Raw genomic sequence first — 20,524 nt, forward strand, 5'->3', positions numbered from 1 at the left:
ATAGATAAGAAGGTTTTCAGTATTATATAAGAGTCAGTTTGTCTTTGATGTTCACATCATCACAGCAGGAGTCCTTCTTCCCCCTCAAGGGTTTTACCTCAAACAGGGCACCAAAGAGCAAATTCATACCAGGACATGTCACTGACATAGTTATTGCCTTTTTCATATTGACTGTTGTTTTTGTTTTATACTGTAACAAACAAACTGTAACTATTTTTTAATACATATTTGCATAACTTACCTACTTTGATGAGGTTCTGACTTCTCTTTTGTGTGTGAGTTAGAGCTCGGTGTTGCATGGACATGTGCATTGCTAATGTGGTTATGCCAATATGTCTTCTGGAAGACCATGTGTTTGCCTCTATAAGTCCTTTTTCTGTGAGCAGAATGCAGATGACAGTCATGTTGTTTGACAAGGAAAGGGGATGAAGGCGTATAATGAAATAAAGTATTGTTTCCAGCCTCTTGCCTCGTTCAATCTTCAGTGTCTTTAATAAAATACACATGCACACACAGACACACACACAAACTTGTCAGAGCTTATATCAGTCACCAGTCTCATTTTCAAGTCCTTGAATTAGAATATAAAGTAATGTAATATTTTCTCCAACCTAGCCCTTAGGTATGAATGTCAAATATCAGATGGTGGTTAAGACTTTTAAGGAGAGGGCCAGAGCCAGTTGATTTTTTTAACCAAAGTTAGTTGAAAACACTTTTAAAAAGTGGAACAATTTTTAAAAGATTCAGTCAAAATGAGCTCAAAGAGATGAATACACAAGAGTGACTCAAAAAGCTTCACAGATGCAAAACAGACAAAAAAATTCAAAACATTAGAAAAATGACTCAAAACTACTGCTGTTAATGAGAGCAAATTATGACCAAATTGACTCAAAGTGACCGTCACTGCTGACTTAATACTATCAGAAAGGTGACTCATAACCACCTCAAATATACAAAAACTCTACAAGCTCTAACTGGAATTGACCAAAAAAATCACAAGCCACAAGAAGATGCAAACCCCCCCTGTAGAGGTTTCAAAATGAAATATTGCTCAAAAGCACACCAAAGTGATGTTGCAAAGCCACAAAGAGATGCAAAAAACCATTTCAAAGGTGACTCTAAATTACCTCAAATAGGCAGACATTACCACAAAAATGGCTCCAAACCACCTCAAAGAAAAAGCAATGGTGCTTGGAGCCACAGCTTGACTTTTAATATTTGACCTTAGACAGTATAAAAGATAGATGTAGCTTTTGTGTCTGTAAAGTAAAGTGACTGTGGAAGTTAGTATGCCTTTTAATTTGCACATGTTCAAAATTCAGATCATTCTTCTTTAAGCTGCTCCCTTTACAGGTTACCACCCTATCTCTATCATCCTCTTCTTTTGCACCAACCATGTCCTCACTACATTCATAGCTAGCTACATCCATAGAAGCTATGGCTTCTCAGCTATGTCCACCTATTATTGTTACTACAGTGCTACACGTCATCCTTGTTCTTTAAAAATGGTACCAGTACACCATGGTACCAGAAGAATCCTATCACTCTCTGGGGTAGTGTTAAACAGTCTGTTTCAAAAGTCCTCTCCCCTCTCTCCGACACATCTCCATACCTCCATATGTATGTGTTTATCTGGAAAAACTGCATTTTCACTCTTTATCCTTTTCATAGCTTCCCTCACTTCCTCCTTAGTAATCCTCTACTTTTCCTGATTCACTTACTTCCCTCTGTTTACCCTACTCTCTCATTTTCTGTATTCATCACCTCCTGAAAATACTCCTTTCATGGTAAATGGACTTTTCTACTCTAACAGAGCATTCGAAGTACAACTCACTCTCCAATGGACACACTCGTTTTTATACTTACCTGCTTTCTATTTAACATTCACACACATTTGTACACCTATGAATGCATAACAAAGCAACTTAAGGCTAGGTATCTTGCTCAAGGATACTGGGTATCCAGTCAGGGATCGAACCACCAACCTTCCAATTAGTTAATGAGCTGCTCTCCCTCCTGAGTTACAGCTAGAGCAAACCACATTTCAGCTTCTCATCTCCTCTGTTCACTGGTTAGCACATTTCCATTTCTCTCCTTAATCACCCTAACTTGCTGACGTCCTTTCCAGCTTCATATCTCTCTGACTAGCCCCTCAATACAAGTACTTTTCTTCTTCTTTACTCCATCTATATATACATATCCCATTTTTTTTCTTTGCTAGCCTTTTTGTACTTTCCATTCAGATGATATACCAAACACCCCCTTGGCACAGGTATGTTATTCATTCTGCTGGGTATTTTGACCTACTGAAGGTTTGGTGTTACTCATATGGAAGCGAGAGAACAAAACTCTTTCAGCTTATAAGTTGAGAAGAAAATATAACCACTAAACAGGCAGCACACTTGCCTTAAAAAACAAGCAAAAAAAACGATTTGTTTCTGTGAACTAACAGACATTGCAAAGTTTAATATGTAACAAGGAATTTATTTTAACTTATAGTTACCATTATTTTCACAATATATTAACAGATGTTTAGTTCAGTATGTGTTTTTCCCCTAAATGCAAAGTGGCTGCTTGAGACACAAATAAAAGATCCGTCAATTCGAACCTTCCTATATTTACTGAATGAATGCTTCACTGTGCAATTCTGAATGTAGGCTTTTGTAATCATATGCTTGTTAAGTGAAAACGCATCAGTTTCTTTTAAATGAAATCGTACGTAATACAGTGGTTACCGTGTGTGTGTGTGTGTGTGTGTGTGTGTGTGTGTGTGTGAGAGAGAGAGAGAGAGAGAGAGAGAGAGAGAGAGGCGGGATTGGATTACCCTCTCGGCTCTTTCGGTTCTTGGCTCAGTTGCGTTCTCGAAGCTGGAGCTGCTAGAGCGCACAGATGATGCTGTGTACGATGACAGGACACACTGCACCAGGTGTTACCCCGTGGTTTCCAGTAACATTATAAAAGGGATTATAAGTACCTCACTTCTGCATCCGTCGCGTCTGCGCTTCTCCATCCGGCGGGTCCGGTGCGAGCCGGCGGAGTCAGTCTTTTAACGCGCGTTTTTGAGATGCCACATCGGCTGCTGTGACACTTGCTGCGCGTATCTGTCTTACAAATATGATGAAATGGCAGCCCAGGAAGAAGGTGAGTAAACTGTGGCTTGTAAGTTGACTCTACTCCAAAAGTTGTAGCGGAATGTGGCGGATGACTGACTGGCACTGACTTTGGGATCAACGGGACTATTTAAACACCGAGAAAGAAAACGCAGGCACGGACACTTTATTAAGGATAATCCATTAATAGCCCGCATTTCAGAGAGGCGCTGCAGCAATGTGTCTGTGTAGGATTATTGGAGGATTATGCACAAGATGAAAAAATTCCAGAAAGCTGAATGAAGTCCCAGTAAGCTTACCATCCACTACCAGAAACACTACGATTCTCTTTAGTAAAACCATACAAAACGGGCTCATAGTGGACAGCTGCAGAAGTACACGAGGCATATATATTTCTTACTTTTACTTAAATAGAAAAAAATACCATTAAGTCAGCGTAGACATCATGCACAAGTAAATATCCATGCATTTTGTCTTGCACTTTGCATTCATCCTCTGCTTGAGAAAACTACTATGTATGACTGACGTAAAAACAAACAAACACCTCTTGCTTGTTGCCTCTAACTCTATTCCAGCCAAATGATTGGTGTCATTGTTATTAACCTTTCTTATTATTCATGTTATTCCATATATGAAATTCTGTCAAATATATATTGACCACATCTTACACACCACATCTCTATGGAAGAACAGTTATGTTGCAATAATTATCTTAATTGTTTTATACAAAGCAATTGTCATTCAAAACATACCTTCTAAGGTACTACTCTTGTGTCCTTGAAAGGGGATATATATTTATACTTTTGTGGCATTTATATGGCACTTTTCTAATCTTGCTGACCACTTACAGCTTTTTCTGTCTTGAATTCACATTGACGGACATCTTACAGTCACCACGTAACTAACCATGGCCTCTGTTACCCATGTCCCTTAAATATACCAAGCATGAGAAGAAGGAAAGTCCAAGGAACATTTAACCAGTGCTCTGAGGTGATGGCACTAACATTAGTGCTACCATCAGCACATCACTGCTGCCAGTATACAAGGCAAATACAGAATGAAATTTATGAGAATATGTGACCTTTTACCTTTAAAACATTAAACATTGTCACCTGGAGATCAGCCCATTAGTTCTGCACGGTACATCAAGGGTACTGGCATTTACCTTCTCTGTTTTTGAGCGTGCAGGATGAAACCTAATCACTATGGCAATCACCCAACTTACTTACAGTAGGCTCGCCAGAGGGTGATTTTTATACATCTTTGGTTGTTTTATATTTATTTTATATTTGTTCCAACAACTATGGAATGTATTGGCACTGTATTTGGCATATTCATGTTTAAGAAGATGAGGTCTAATAACTTTAATGGTCTTCTAATTTCTACACTATAAAAGCAAACTCGTTTTAGTGGCATAATACTTTTTGCCTTTATTGGATTGTCAGTGAAGTCAGACAGGGAGAAAGAGAGAGGGGAAGACACGCCACAAAGGACCACAGGTAGGACTCAAATCTGGGCTCCTGATCTCTGGCCATTCAGCATGTGGTTGCCTGCTCATCTACTGGTGTGCATAACTAGTATCATCATTGGCTTTTCTACTTGAAATGCATATTAAGTGTGGCAAATTATTTTAAAATGAACATTATTTAGGTTGCTCATTTTAATATCAGCAAAACAGTGCACCAAGTTTTTTCTTGTGGATTGTAGTAAAACAGAGCTACCAGATTATGGAAATCCTCAGAATATTTAAGTGCTACCTTTAATTATTAGTTTTTGGATAAAATAAGCAACCCCTATGGAAAAAAATGTTTAAGATAAGGCAGCTGCTGATATTTTAAAACCTCAATCTACTGAGTGGGTAGTGTGAACTGGCAAGGGATTCGATGCCTCACCAAATTTGTTTTTGGCTCAGAGATCACAGGGAGCGGCAGTTCTTCTGGAGAGAGTGTTAGCCCTGATCTCGAGGTGGTTGATCCAGCTATAAAGACTAGAGAACTCCCTGTGGGAATAAAGGCCAGACAGTCAGCTGTTAGGCTACGTTCACACTGCACGCGAAAGCGCATCAAATCCGCCTTTTTTGATCCTATGCAACCCATATTCGATTATGGTAAGACAGTGTGAACAGCACAAATCCAATATTTTCAAATCCGATCTGTGTCACTTTCGTATGTGGTACTGAATCCGATATATATCTGATGTTTTAGAAAGCAACTGCTGTTTGAATGGTCATGATGAGAGGAGACAAGGAACCAGAGAGTTATTCTGTATAATTCAGTGTATCCACTTGTTGTATGTGGTTTTTTAAATTGTATTTCCAAGACTATTTTTAAAATCTTCTTCACCATCTGTGTTTTAGAGTCAAAGTCCACTGTTGTGATTAAAAAGTGAATCGCTGGTAATGTTAAAAAAAATAAAAAATACACATGTATATTTAAATCAGGGAAGGAGTTTACATACTGCTTGGTAAAGTAAGCAAGGAAAACAACATGTTCTTGCTCTAATGAGCTTGTCTAATATCTTCTTTTTAATTAAATCAGTTTAAGTTTGTGAGTCAAAGGTGGGCTAATCAAAATCACACTGATTCACATGGAGATTGTTTAAGTGGATAATTTTATTCAATAAAAAATAATGTATTTGCTAATTAGCAAGCTTGTTATAATAAGATTATTAGCTCAGCTGCTTATGGAACAATGAGTTTTGACAGTTTGTCAAAAGAAAATGTAACCCTGATTTCAAAGAAGCTGAGTATGTGTAAAATGGAACAGAATTCAATGACTTGCAAATATCAAAAACTTATATTTTATTCACAACTGAACAAAGAAAACATATCAAATGTTTAAAGTGAGGAATTTTAGTATTTCATGAATATTAGCTCACAAAAAGTTGGGATGGGGCAGCCGGAAGAGTAAGTGGCACTAAAAAGAAACAACTGAAGGAGAATTTTGTAACTAATTAGGTTATTGATGAAGTGCATCTATGAGAGGCAGAGTTTCGAAAGTGGTTCAATCTGCAAAAAAACAGAAAGAAATTGTGGAACAATTTCAGGATAATGTTTCTCAAAGCACAACTGTAAATACTTTGAATATCTCATTATCTAGACTACATACTATCAGTAAAAGATTCAGACAGCTTGGAGAAATCTCCGTGCACAAGGGACAAGGCCGAAATTCAATATTGGATGACTGTGATGTTTGGGCCCTGAGGCGGCCATGTATAAAATGCAGGCATTCTGGCATGGGCACAGGAACACCTCTAGAAATCATTGTCTGCAAACACAGTTCGCCAACCCATCCACAACTGCAGGTAAAACCTCTGTCATGTAAAGAAGATGCCATATGTGAACATGATCCAGAAATCCTACTCTCTTCTCTGGGCCAGAGCTAATTTAAAATAGACTGGCAAGTGGAAAACTATTTTGTAGTCAGAAAAATGTAAATTTGAAATTGTTTATGGAAAATATGGACACCACTTCCTCCACACTAAAGAGGAGAGGGATCACACAGCTTGTTATCAGTGCTCAGTTCAAAAGGTGAGGCATTTCATATTTGAGCAAGACAATGCTAAAACCACACACTGCATGGCTTTGTAGTAGAAGAGTCCTGGGGCTGAACTGGTGTGCCTGTAGACCAGTGCGTCAAAACAGCTAATCTACTGATAAGCAATCGACAAAATATTGTGTATCATGAAATAAAAAATTCCCCCAAATGGGACATACCGCCTAACCCATATCCAAAAAGAGTGGAACTATAACAGTAAGGAGTCATATCTATAGATTAGTCATAGATTTTAAAGATATTTCCATCATGGGCATAGGACGCTGTTTTCATTTTATGAATTTTATGTCACAGAATGGCTGTTTTTTTGAAAACTGTACTTTTAACTAGTGTCAACTTTGAACAAGAGTTGCATGGTTTGCTCTGTGGTAGTTCCATGCTGACCTGACATCTTGCTGTGGTTCCCATCTTGACCTCTGTAAGATGCCAAGTTGACCACTTGTAGTGCATGCTGGCACTGTTCTAGTTTTACTGTACAGCTGTATTCTTCATTTGATGGTCCTTAAAATGCTTTACTTGTTTCAAGGATGAGTATTAAGGGTTACAATAAAACAGTAGTTGTTGTGATTAGGTGCTTTTATTTTGAAGAGACAAATGTTCTTATTTCTCAGAAAAAGGTATAGTGAATTAGGGCAGTCACTGTGAGATGAGCTGCAGTGTAATAAATTGGATCAGACTGGTGTTTAATGATGTAATATGCCATAAAATCAATATTCCCTTTCTGCTCAACACCACGTACCACAAATTAGAGCCAACTCATGAGCACAAACATGCAGACATATGCAAAAGCACACGCTTTTGCAAATTCCTTTTAATGCACAGTTTGCTTGTGCAAGCTTGGACTTCTGGGTCATCTTATCTAAGAAAAGGAATTAAAATTAAGCTGGAAGGAAAGAAAGGGAAAAGCAAAATGGAGTTCAAAACAGAAAAATAAAATGTAGGCGATACAAAATTATGCAAAATCAGTAGCCAAGTTGAATCTGGACTGAAATCTGTCACTGCTGGAATCATGTGGGAAGAGGGGGAATTAAAAGGGGGATGAAGGAGGCAAAGGAAGAATAATGAATAATAATGATTTCAGCTGGATCTATTCATATATCTGTCTTTAGGTTTGTTTTTGAATATTCTCTGAAATATGCAATTACTTGGCCTCAATTGTCATATACTCTGGAGTTTTACTTTAACGAGCAGGTGTATACACCACATACACACATTCACATTTGTCCTCATTAGTGTCTGATTTATGACCATTTACTGTATCCCTCCTTGACCTATATATTTTGAATCCACTGTGAATGTTTCATAATAGATGCTTAAAGCACAGCTATGTCAGAAACAGAATACTTTATTAATCAACAAAGGAATCATTTATTATCTAAATAATTTTTTTTTTTTAAAGTTCACAGAGACTTATTACCTACTCTGGAGTTCCCCTCTGCTCTTCAAGCTGCTTGTTTTTGTTTTTTGCAGAATGCATTAACTGTTTTGATCAATTCTTGCTACTTTATTTCCAGCAGATATTATATGACATTTTATTTATATAGCGCTAAATCACAACAGCAGTCACCTCAAGGTGTTTTAAATTAAAGACTCTACAATAATACTGAGAAAACTTCAACAATCAGACAACCCCCTATGAGCAAGCACTTTGCGACAGGTAAGAAGAAACTCCTTTTTAAAAGGAAGAAACCCTGGAAGGAAACAGTCTCAGGTAGGGGATTAAGAATAACTAGTCATTAAATGCAACATTTTAAGCCCACTTTTAGCGTGGCTGTCTGTCTCCTGAATGCAAGCTGGTTTCACAGAAGGGCCGGAAAGATGAAGGAAGACATACTAAATGCTCAATACTAATAGCAAAGTGCCAATGTTAGAAGCAAGCTGGAGAACGTAGTGGCACATTAAGAAGCTAACAAGGCAATGTTTTTTGGCTTCAGGATCTGGTTTTGAACAAATTAAAAGGAGAGAGAATTTTGAACTTTAGTTTGTAAATTTGACACATTCGTAATTTCATTAATGCTTGTAATGCTTGATTATGTTCATGACTATTCATAACTTTATTACTAAGCCTAGCCAAGTGTTTATTAAGAGGGTTTTTGTTTCAGTGGCTTCAAGATGTCTCTGCTTTTAGCAGATAATGTTGTTGTAAAAATACCTAGAGTTTTAGACTTTGTTAAACCAAAATGACTTTATTGTGCTATGCTAGTGCTTTTGCAATTACCCCTGAGGTAATACCCCCAAGCGATACCCAGGGTATTGTCATCACCCCACCGGGCTGGCAGGCGGACAGTGGTTGTGGACACATGTTGTGAATGCGATAACTCAAGAACTAGGTGATATAGGATACTGAAATTCATACAATTGATGCATCTACTGAAAATCTTGGATGAGTTGTCAGTGACGCAAATCTCAGTGACCTTGACCTGAATCCAAAATAAGAGCCAAAAGCCATTGCCACTTTTTCCAAATCTTTGTTTTTGTGGTTTTCAGGATGGCATGTCCTCTTTGAAAACGTGCTGTGGACAGGAAATGTTCTTTCTAATGAAATGAACTAATTGTGCTGATTGTCATGAAATTGGGTCAGTTGTGTTCATGTACCAAAACAACTAACTTTTTGCAAGAATTTCATGTTTCTCTATGAGACTAACCTGGAAGTGAATATATCTTTCAAACTGATCGGGCCTAGCCAGTGGTATTAGACCTACACAAAAGTCTTGAATGAGAGTTGAAAGATTGGAATTCATGGGAACAGTTAGAGATGTCCCAGAGTAAGGAACTTCAGAGTAAAAAGCATTCTGAAATAAACATAACTAATGGACTGTACTAAGAATTAAGTGCATCACAATAAAATACACTGTAGATTCAATGTTTTACCCAGTACCATATGTGACTTGTGATTTATACCTGTGTATTTAGAGTAGTCAGAGGTGTATTAAATATTAGTGTCAGTTTAGTTCAATCAATCAATCAATCAAGGTTCTTTATTTGTCACATGCATAGTTATACAAGTATAACACACAGTGAAATGTAGCCTGACACACTCCTCGACATGTGCAAAAATTGGGGGGGTGGAGGTGGGGGGCTAGTTTATTTGCCAGTCAGCATAACTAAGTGAAACAATGAATGCAGGTTAATTTCAGGAGCTCTACCGTAGGCTGACATACATGTTTTATTTTTTGGAATATAAAATGAGTGGTTTCTCTGTCTTGCTTTATCTCTCTCTCAATCTCTCTGAGACACTGCTATTTACGCAACAGGAGTTCATAAAACATTTCAAATTCTACTCTGCTTGGTCAGACTGGCAGGACTCTGGGTGTGATGTGTTTACTTAGAATGCTGCTAAGCTGCTTAAAGCTACTCTCCTGCCTCTGATTTAACACTTAGGCCTCAGTCTTTGTATAAGGGCTCACTCAGACTCTCCCAGACATACCCTTTGATAATGTCCACCAAATAATCACCACTGCAAGGCTACTGAATCTACATAGAGTGCCATTTTCTTCTGCGGAGCCTAATGATGAAAGCCCAGAGGAAACAGTTGTACAAAGGATAGCAGAGCAGTAGTTTTTGTTTTGTTTTGGGGTTTGTTTGTTTTTTACAGCTTCTTATTTTATATGCAAAATATAGTTGTGTTACAACTCACCTTTTCTCCTCTGTCAAACCAGTGTCCACAAAGTTCAGATCAGGAATCTTCCTCTTACAAGTGTTCGCAGCTGCACATTTTGACTGTGGACTGTTACCTACTATTTTTTAAGTTGTACAACTGAACTAAAACATCTGTGACTAAACATTCTTTGTGACTAAGCGACAGTCCATGGTTTCACTTTCTCTCCCTCTAATCCATATGCACTCTGGTACTGAAAGCTGGCTTTTAGTACCCTAAAAAATAGTAAGTTGAGTTTGGTACTCAACCGTAGTATGTAAGAGCAATGAAAACTTTTAAAGATGGCCCAAATTGTCCTGAAATAAACAATGCGTTAATATGCCAGTCTAAACAGTGATCCTGCATAGAAAGGGGGTGAAAACCACCTGATATGCTTTGTTTCTTTAATTCAGTTTTATTCTATATAGCGCCAAATCACAGCTGCAATAGCCTTAGTTTCTATGTTTCAATCTAGAGTGTTTGAGAGGATGGAGGAGACATGACTATTATTTTCAAAAAGGTTTGTCCTTCTGATCATTTAAACAAGTGCATGAGGAGTGATTTGGTCCTTAACTGCTATTATTCACAGCTTGCCAGAGATATTTAATGTTCGCTTGAATCTTCACTCAGTCTTAATGGATGCATGTACAGCGTGTAACTAAATTGTTAAATTTTGGGTTGAACAGAGTTACATTTAAAATGTCCTTGTGTCTGCTGCTTACGCTTCCTCCTTTGAGTGATAGAAGCAGAAAATGGTGATGCATAAAGGAATTCCCTCAGTGCTGAGCAAAGCTTGACTTCCTCTCTCTCTGCTTCCCTCAGAGATGCAGTGCATCTCCAGGCTGAGAGGACAACATTTCTCCAGGAGCTTGTCATGTTGATAGAGCTGCTCGCCTCCAATATCCTCAGGACATTTTTTTTTTCCACTGTCTTCCCCCTCTTGATTTATCTGTTCGTTTATTTCACGCCTATCACCATGTCTGTTCTCAGAGATACTGTCTTTTACTGATCCCTAATCCATCCCAAGGATAATGTTATTCCCTGTCTTTCTCTCCCACACCACTCTCCCCATTTCAGCTGCTCCTCCCTTTACTGCTCTCCAGAGTGAAGGAGCAAGGATAAAGCAGTTTTTCTTTCACATAAGCAGAATATGGACAAGAGGAGGACCAACTCTATCACCACTATTCTTGTTTCTCCCGTGTTGCGTTTTCCCTCCTTTTGTTTGTAACCCCATTTAAAAGAGTGTTGTCATGACACGCCACCACACAGTCACTGTATAGGTCTTTTGCTGTACTTTACACTTACTGAACCAGAACAGCTGTGCAGTAACATCAGCCTGGTCTCACTTCATCTACCTGTAATGACTCACTTTATCTGTGAATGTGTTTAAAATGTGTGTCAACTGGGCTATTTCTTTTTTCTGAAATCTCTTCAAGTGTGCTAAAGTGGTTATGCTTCCTTTCACTAACAGAAAAACACTTATTCATGGCTCTTAGAGTTTTATGTGCCACAGTTCAGCCTGCCTCAAGTAGAGATTATTTTTTATTTTCAAAAAGTGTTGTAGTTGCTTGTGATTTTCCCTCTCTTTTCCTTCTGGTGCAAGCTCACAAATTGCCATATCCTCAGTGTGTGTGCCACAGGGAAAAAAGAGTCTCTCTTTACCTTTGTTTTACTCTTGGCAGAGCAAGCCTTGTGTCCCTAAAGGACAGACGCTTCTATATGCTCTCATATGTGTGCGTAGACAGTCTGTGCACTTTTGTTCATTATAGCAAACAAATGGGATTTAAGTAGCTGGAGTATGCAGGGAGAGTCACAAACTCCTTTTAAATGGGTTATTCATTAGAACATACTCTGTGGCACATGAATGAAAGATAAGCTGCAGTCATTATTTTGTTGGTGCAATACTCCTAAAACCTCTTTCCCAGAAACCATTGTTACTTGTCACTGTAACTTCACCTTCCAGTGGTCGGGGTACACTGTTATACAGTCAGAAAGTTGGTGTATTGAGGAGGTTGGTTTGGATGAATGGGTCAAAGAGAAATAGGAAATAAGTTCAACTGTCATGCACTGCAACTGATGAAGTTATTATTCGGCAATGGTTATTGTTCTTTTCTGCACCTTTCATAACCTATTGTTATATGATCAGTACAGATTTTTGTATTTTTGCCGCTGTACGCCACCACAGTGGATTTTAAATCCAACACATAACACATAAAAACTGTTTCAGAATTAAACCTTTTTTATACATAGTCCCCCCACTTTCAGAACCTCAAATGTAATGACTGACAAACACTTTCATGGTCATATGAGATTGGTCCCCTCATTGTTCCATGACAAATGAAGCAGCCATAATATCTGAAATTGATTCAAAGAGTTGAATTTGTATTTTATAGCTTTTCACTGTAATTTTACATATGAGGTCCAAAAGCATGTCAGTGCAAGTGGCATCTCTTCGGACATTTTGGCTTCTCTTCACTGGCTTCCATCTCCTTATAAACAAGGTCTTGAATAATCAGGCTATATCTTATAGTACTATATCACTCCAATAGAGCACTCTCAGACTGCTGGCTTACTTGTGGTTCCTAGAGTATGTAAATGTAGAATAGGAGGCAGAGCCTTCAGATTTCAGTGTGCCAGCGTTCTGTGGAACAGGAGACAGACAAGATTAGACTTAAAACGTTCCTTTTTGATAAAGCATATAGTTAGGGCTGAATCAGGTGATTCTGGGTCCTCCCTTAGTTATGCTGCAATTGCTACATTTAATTGTTAGTTATTATTATTCTCTGGCTCTCTTTCACATTGTGTCTTTTGTCCTGTCTTTCTCTCCTCACCCCAAGCCAGTAGCAAAAGATGGCTGCCTTCTCTCTGAGCCTGGTTCTGCTACAGGTTTCTGTTAAAAGGAAGTTTTTTCTTCCCACTGTCGCCAAGTGCTTGTTCGTAGTAGGTCATTTGATTGTTGGTGTTTTCTCTGTATTATTGTAAGGTCTTAAAATATAAAGCATCTTGAGGTGACTGTTGTGATTTGACACTATATAAATAAAACTGAATATGATTCTGAGTATGAATAGGGAGACCATCATTAGCTGAAAAACCAAAACTTATTCTACAGAGATACCAAAAAACTTAAGGTGTGACCAAATAGAAAGCCTGGTAAAATCTTAAAAAGAATGAATGGTCAGCTGAGCAACACTAAGGCCTGAAAGAGGAGGAACAGGATAGTATATAGTATAGGAAACATAACCTGACCTGAAGAACCAGCCCTAACTGAACATTTGTAATAAGAGTGAGCAACTGTCCAAAGGTAAATCACTCGTGCTGTCATAAAAAATACAAATGAATCACAAAGTAGGGGAGAGCGGGGTAAGTTGTCACACTTTTCACACTGACTAACTTTTACTGAGCACCATACATCACAACGTAATAAATGTTTCACCAAATGAAAGAAGGAAGTCTCGGGCACATATGATGTATTCATTACATTTTCATATCTTATCTCATTACGGAGTTGTAGACTGTTGAATGGAGAATGTGCACTTGTGACAATTTGCCCCATCGGCAGGTAAGTTGTCACACTAGATTATCTTAAAATAAGAACACAAATACTTAATTGTGATTATTGATTTTAATTGTTAAATTCAAACCAAAACTGGAAATTTGAACAATTATGCCAAGAGAATTTGGAAAAAAACAATTATTTCAATCCAATACACATTTTAATCAAAACATTAAGTAGAAAGAAAACTTTAGTTTGAACTTTAAACTCAAATGTTCTCTGGCTTGCACATAAATCCATCATAACTGAATGGAATGCTGCAAATAACTTGCTTTACTTAACATGTTAATCCTCTGAACAAAACAGATGCCCTATTTCTGATTAATCAGACTCAACTTCAGAGTCACAATTCTGGCACACATAAATTGCCTGGCCTGAGGTGCAAGCATCATGGGCCCATTTGTTGCATTTTATGCATTTTACCCAGGTCTCTTTTGGACGACTGTTTGAAAATGGCTCCACACAGACAAGGCAGAAGCACTCTTCATCATCTGATGATGACTCTTGAATTATTTTTCTTCTTTTAGCTGCGTTGTTCTTCATAGGTCCAGATGTTTTCCCCCCTCGCGTCCCTCTCTTTTGAAACAGCTTTTTGCTAGATTCAGCCTTATTCTTTTCTTTTTCTAGTTGCTGCTTCACTGGCGTGTCGGTTAGAATTGCTGATTTGCGTCGTTTTCTTCCTTTGCTGTTTGGTTTTCGGCGGCCAGCTTTTGGATATGGCCGGATGTCCTCTGGAGTTGGTAGTCTGCTGTCAGTAATTGCAGTGCTGGGTAAGGGTGAGCTCGTGATAGAGATGGTGCTGGAGCTTGGCAGTTCAGAGTTGGTGCTGGGGCCTAGCAGTGCAGAGTTGGTGCTGGGGCCTGGCAGTGCAGAGGTAGTGCTGGGGCCTGGCAGGGCAGGGTCCGGAATAGGGCGATCTGTGACGTAGGATGGTGCAAACTCGGCTTCCAGAAATACATTTCTGTTGTAAGGTTGAATCCCAGCCACCCTAAAACCAGCCTGAATGTTCAATGGGGTTGCAGCCAGAGGATATGCAATTGCCACAATCCCAGGAATGTCATAAATAGACATTGTCTTCCCAGGGTTGTTCCTCATCCAGGCATCACACGTGCTGTTGATGTGCCTCTTTAGTGGCCCGTAGACAGACCTGTCTAATGGTTGGAGCCGATGTGAGCAGTGGGGTGGGAATGACAGCATGATTATGCCATTTTCTTTGGCATAATTGAGTCCATCAATGGACAGATGAGACTCGTGGTTGTCCAAAAGGAGTAAACAGGGCTTCTCCTTTGAACACTTTGTATGTTCATTGAAATGTTGCAGGAAGTCAACAAAGTGTGTGTCTTTCATCCATCCAGAGGAATTTGCCCCTCCTTTGCTGCCGGGTGGCCCGTTGATCAGGAAATGGTTACGGAAGTGGACACGCGGGAAAATAAAGTATGGAGGTAAACTATTCCCTATGGCTGAGACAGCACAGGCCAGTGTGACAAGGGTTCCCCTTTCAGCAGAGGTCAATGACCCTACTTGTTTGAATCCACGTCTGGCCAACACTTTGTCTGGTTTATGTACAGTGGTGACCCCAGTTTCATCAACATTCCAAATGTCTCCTGGTCCAAACTCATATTTGCATAACACTTTCTCCAAGTTGTCAAAGAAAGCATTGACATTCTCTCTGTTGAAGCTACTTGCCTTGGCAAGGCTAGTTGCTTCTGGCTTTCTCAGTGACAATGTTGTATGCCGCTTTAAAAAGCCTGTAAACCACTCTTTGCTGGCCTTTTCTTTTTCTGCCCACAAAGGCACAAACTTCAGTTCGTGTGCCACAGCAAACTGGTAGGCAAGCTTTCTGACCTCACTTGATGACAGACCAAAATAAATGTCAGCTGACCTAGTAATATACTCAACAAGCTGCTTTTCCAAATCAGGGGAAAAAAATCTTCCTTGGCGTTGTATAACCAACCATTGTTGTTGGCATGGCTGTCTGACTTTCAATTTCTTCTCTGGTAATCTTTTGACAATACCGAGTTAGAGTACGGTAATTTATGTCAAAATCCTTTGCTGTACTTCTGATTGATTTGTTCTGCATCTTTACCTGCCTGACTGCCTTTAACATAATGTCAGGTGGTGTTCTGCCACGCTCTGTCTTTCGTTGATAATTTCGAACCATCTTACTTTCTTCCTTCCTTCCTTAATTCCTGCCTCTCCTTCCTTTCTTCAAAAACCTTATTGCAAATACAAATGAATTACAATATCACAATTTTTTGGAGCATTTATTTGTATTGGGGCAAGTTGTCACATGTGACGACTTGCCCCAAAGTTAATGAGACAACTTGCCCCAAACTGACATTTATGCTAATTTTGGCTAAATGTCAGGGTTAGCTCAACATAGCACATCAGCTGAAGTATCAAAAGACACGTTAATGTCTCCTCTATTTTGTGTAAAATAATAATTTGTAACATCTATACCTAACAAAGTTGTACTGAAGAAAATTTAAAGTGATTTATTTTTCCTTTTAGGTCAAAAAAATAAAAAAGATGTGCTCACCTCAGATTAGAGCAGTCTTGACCACATGTGAACAGGAGGTTGACTATAGAAGAAGAAGTCACACAAAGTGGCTATTTCATTTTTGAGATAGAGCCTCTAGTGTTGGAGTTATGAACAGTGTGACAACTTACCCGTGTGACAACTTACCCCGCTCTCCCCTACAGTGCATGTGTAGGAAACACCTTGGTGCTACTCTGATGAAGTCAGTGTTATTTAAGGTAAGGAGCACTGCTTTCCAAATGTTCGCAGTGAGTAGTAAGTTTCTTTATCTGCTTATCAGTCAAAACTACTCTGAAAAAGGCAAATGGCTGTGTACTCAAGGGCATGCCATTATAAGAACACTAGCAGCAAATTTAATTTTGACTGTGTTGTTCACACAAATTTGATCCTGGACCTATTTGAAAACTCTTTCCTGATTAATCTTTTACAAACAAGTGTTCAAACTCAAAACGATTCTGGCATTTACTGGAAATTTGCCACTTAAGTCTTCTCATTCACCTGATGTACAATTGTCAGTTTCCATTTTTAAAATGTCTAATGAGGTGTTGAGTAGAAGTCAATTATGTTCTTTATAAGTCATGAACAATAATTGTAACAATCTGACTGAGACTGGTTAAGAAATGCATTGCCAAAGTTACAGTTTTGGAGATTTAACTGCTGGATTTCAGTTCCCAGAAAAGTGCAGAGGATGCCTCCATCCAAGGTCTGTGTTACCTAAAAGAGTGAGAGGGGGACTTTGCAAACAGGATACTGACAAGAAATAAATAGCAGAGGATGAGGTGAAAGGGAGAGGCACAGAGGGAAAGGCTGCCCTATGCTATGATGGGAATTACAGAAAGAATAGAAAGTGTGTGTGTATGTGTGTGTGCGTGTGTGTGTGTGTGCGTGCGTGGGTGTGTGTGTGTAATAGGTAGCAGAACCTATTTTTAGTATCATACCTGATTACTAGACATACTGAGACTTTTGGAAGTCTCAGTGGAACTGACCCAACAGTGCTGGGACTCCACTATTTCACTCTGTGTATACAGTGTGTGTTTGCATGCACACATATTTCTGAAGCATATTTTTGGTTTTTGGTCTTGCGGCCATACATTTTAAGCCTCTGTACACATTTTTGAAAACACATGGGGTTTTAGGCATTAGCTATTTTTTTCTACCAGTTTTTTTTAACTTTTAGATTTGCTGATTTTCTTCATGCTGCCCAGTAAACACACATTGGCTTAATGTTCTCTAGAAAGTAACTAACCTAATATCCTTCTTGAAATACTGAAATATCCTTCTGGGAAATGACAAGGAAAAAGGAAAGATACACAGCAAACATGGTTGAAACAGCAGTGTTCTAGTCAAAACTTGTCCTATAAAACGAAAAATCGTGATCACATTATTGCAGCAAAGAAACCAATTGCATGACTCATAGTTTCTTTTAAACAGCTGATCTGGTTATGACAAACAGAATAATGGCACTGACTGAAGAGTGTCCCTTTGCTTGTGCTTACATTTTATCAAGACTTAGCACTCTGTATGTTTCGGGGTAGTGTAGTGTGCACTGTTACTTCAGACAGTGTTCTAAAATGCAGCAATACAAATTGTATAACATGCTAAAATTAAAAACTCCCGTCTGACACTCTCACACAGAGGTGCTTGGTAGTAAAATGAGAAGTCAAAACAGTCTATACTGTGACAGGATGGTGAGCACTGAAAGTGAAAGTTTGTTTGCATTTTAAACTGTTACATGAAAAATCAAAGGGGCGATATGTTTTTATCCTTACTGGGGATAAAAAAAGATAATTTAGGAGAGGCAGCGACATGTGCACCAGAGGGGGGGAAATACATCCCATCCTTCCCAGCAAATCGCACCATGATAGTATGTAATATTGACTGAAATAAGTAGGCTACCTTCAATTTGACACAGTACAGAAAAACCCAGAGCGATGCATGCATTTATGCACCTGGCACAGTAACAGTATCTTCATTAATACAGCGAAGCTCAGCATCTGACAGTAAACTGTGTTTTGTGTCTTACACATTGTACATTCAGCTATTACACATAAATTTCAGGTTTATATGGAGGAATAGTTTGTAATAAAGAAGCTCTTCTCTGGATAAATCCTGCACTGCGCCTGAGTCTCAGTCAATTTCTATCTGAAGACTTCACCCTTATATCACAATCAGAATACTTCATTATTCCCAGAGGAAATTATGTGGCCTATCTTAAATATATTGATTCGTCTTCACCAAATTCTCATTTATTTGAACTGCCACACTGTTTTATAGAGGCACCTGCACCAACCCTATATTATTTTCTATAGTACAATATTCTCCCTTATTTTTAAACTGGAATTTTATGCTGCTCTTGGTGAACTAGCTGCATCTTTGTTTTTTGTTTTTTTAATTTATAAATTTAGATCTAGCCAGGCTGAGAGACTTGCTGTCTGTTGATGGTGAGTCTACCCCTGTCTCTGACACAACACTATACCTCTGATGTTGTGCAACAGATTTGCGATTTATCTGAGTTATTTGTGATAATATTGTGAACAGATTGCATGTAAGTGCCAACTTGACCCCATTCAAGTCATACAGCCATGTTATCCGTGCTTTATCATCATTTTGACAAACCAAAGTTAGTTTGCGCAAGTGCTGTCAGACTTCCCTGTCCACATTTTCAAAGTGACCATTTCAGAGGCAAGGAAAATCCAAGTTCTTTGCACATGGTCTCCAACCACTGTTTTCCTTTGTGTAACTGTAGCCTTAGTTAGCTTAGTGTGAGAAGAAATGATCTATATAGCAGGAGGTCTTTGTGTTCATGCATATCCTATGTGTCTCACAACAAAGTTGTCTTTCTTTTTTTGTTTAATTGACAAAATATTCTTTAATATTCTGAAAGTCTTTTCTAAAATATTCTTCTTGTATGCGCATTTGCCTTTTCTAGAAAGTTCAAGAAGCATGTCCAATGACATTTAAGAAAGAAGACAAGCAGATTGGATCACAGCACAAGCAGATTATTATTTTTTTTTAGAATATGTTGCATCCGAAAGTAGTTGTCATGGAAAAAACAGTCAACCAATAGTAATTCAGAGTTCAAAGATTTGTTGTTGTATGTATTTCGGTCTGGACAAGATTAAAGTGAATTCAGGTGTAATTATTACTGGAGTTTTGTGCATGCACTATGAATGATCTGAATCAACGCTACCAATGCTAGTAATAATAAATGCAACTTTCCCCTTAGGGGGCTTGAGATCCTTGTTATTTGCCTCAAGTCTTTATTTTTTACAATCTGAGACATGCTTAACTGGTACGTATAAGGCACTAAAGGCACTGGAGCATACATTTTAGCTGCTAAAAAGCTACTGACAATATGACATATTCATATAAAAGGCAGCCATGTTATCCGACTGTTCATCTGTCCCTGCAGCTAAAGCACATGTGCGTGTTTGTATTATTGGTTAACACTGTGTTGTGTGTGTTGTTGCCTGTTGTATTCAATGTTTGGGCTTAGCAAGGCAGTGGGGAGGTGCAAATGTCACGCTCTCTGAAAAAGCTAAGCCAGTTGACTATGGAAAGTCTCAAGAGGACTGGGAGGAGGAACACAAACTGGAGGCCACTTCAGAATATAAAAATACTAAGTGAACGGTGGAAAAATGCACAAATCTCTACATACAGTGATTGCTTGGTCAGACTTCCTGCCTCTGTCGCTCTCATTCACACACACACACACACACACACACACACACACACACACACACACACACACACACACACACACACTCAATCTATTGCCCATAATCACATTCCAGAGCATTCAGAATACTAAATTGAATTGTAATTGGCAGACAATGGGCGTGACATCACAATTCACTAGCTGGCTCATATAGAAGCAGCTCGTCAGAATTGAGCTATAAGAGGGTTATGCTTACTGATGAGCCCAGACGGTTAGAGACAGAGGAGAAAGGGAGGTGTGCTAACTCTGAAAATTAATTGCCCTTTGGGACCGGCGCTATTAATAATTATTGCATCTGACAGGAGCAGCAGCAGAATGTTTACTTTCTCATTGTATACACAGCCATACCTGAGTGATCTCCTGTGCAGTAATGGAGATTTTATTAGAAGAAGTGTTTGAATGATCAGAACAGT

General features: G+C 38.7%; 1 protein-coding gene across 4 annotated transcripts in view; it reads left to right on the top strand.

The window, feature by feature from the left end:
• Positions 1-20,524, top strand: part of ttc28 (tetratricopeptide repeat domain 28) — a 163,676-nt gene that overhangs the window by 31,135 nt on the left and 112,017 nt on the right. Inside the window, exon 1 of one of the 4 annotated variants that reach the window (XM_085414542.1) lies at positions 2,873-3,141. The exons of the other annotated variants lie outside the window; for them this stretch is intronic. Within the exon in view, the coding sequence (XP_085270668.1) occupies positions 3,115-3,141 (27 nt within the window). The 5' untranslated portion in view covers positions 2,873-3,114. Of the gene's footprint in view, positions 1-2,872; positions 3,142-20,524 lie in introns of those variants that run through there. 4 annotated transcript variants of the gene reach the window in all.

The sequence above is a fragment of the Rhamphochromis longiceps genome, linkage group LG7 (assembly GCF_057381845.1).
Source record: "Rhamphochromis longiceps isolate RC_006_pf linkage group LG7, R_longiceps_female_GT1.1, whole genome shotgun sequence".
NCBI classification, from domain to species: Eukaryota; Metazoa; Chordata; class Actinopteri; order Cichliformes; family Cichlidae; genus Rhamphochromis; species Rhamphochromis longiceps.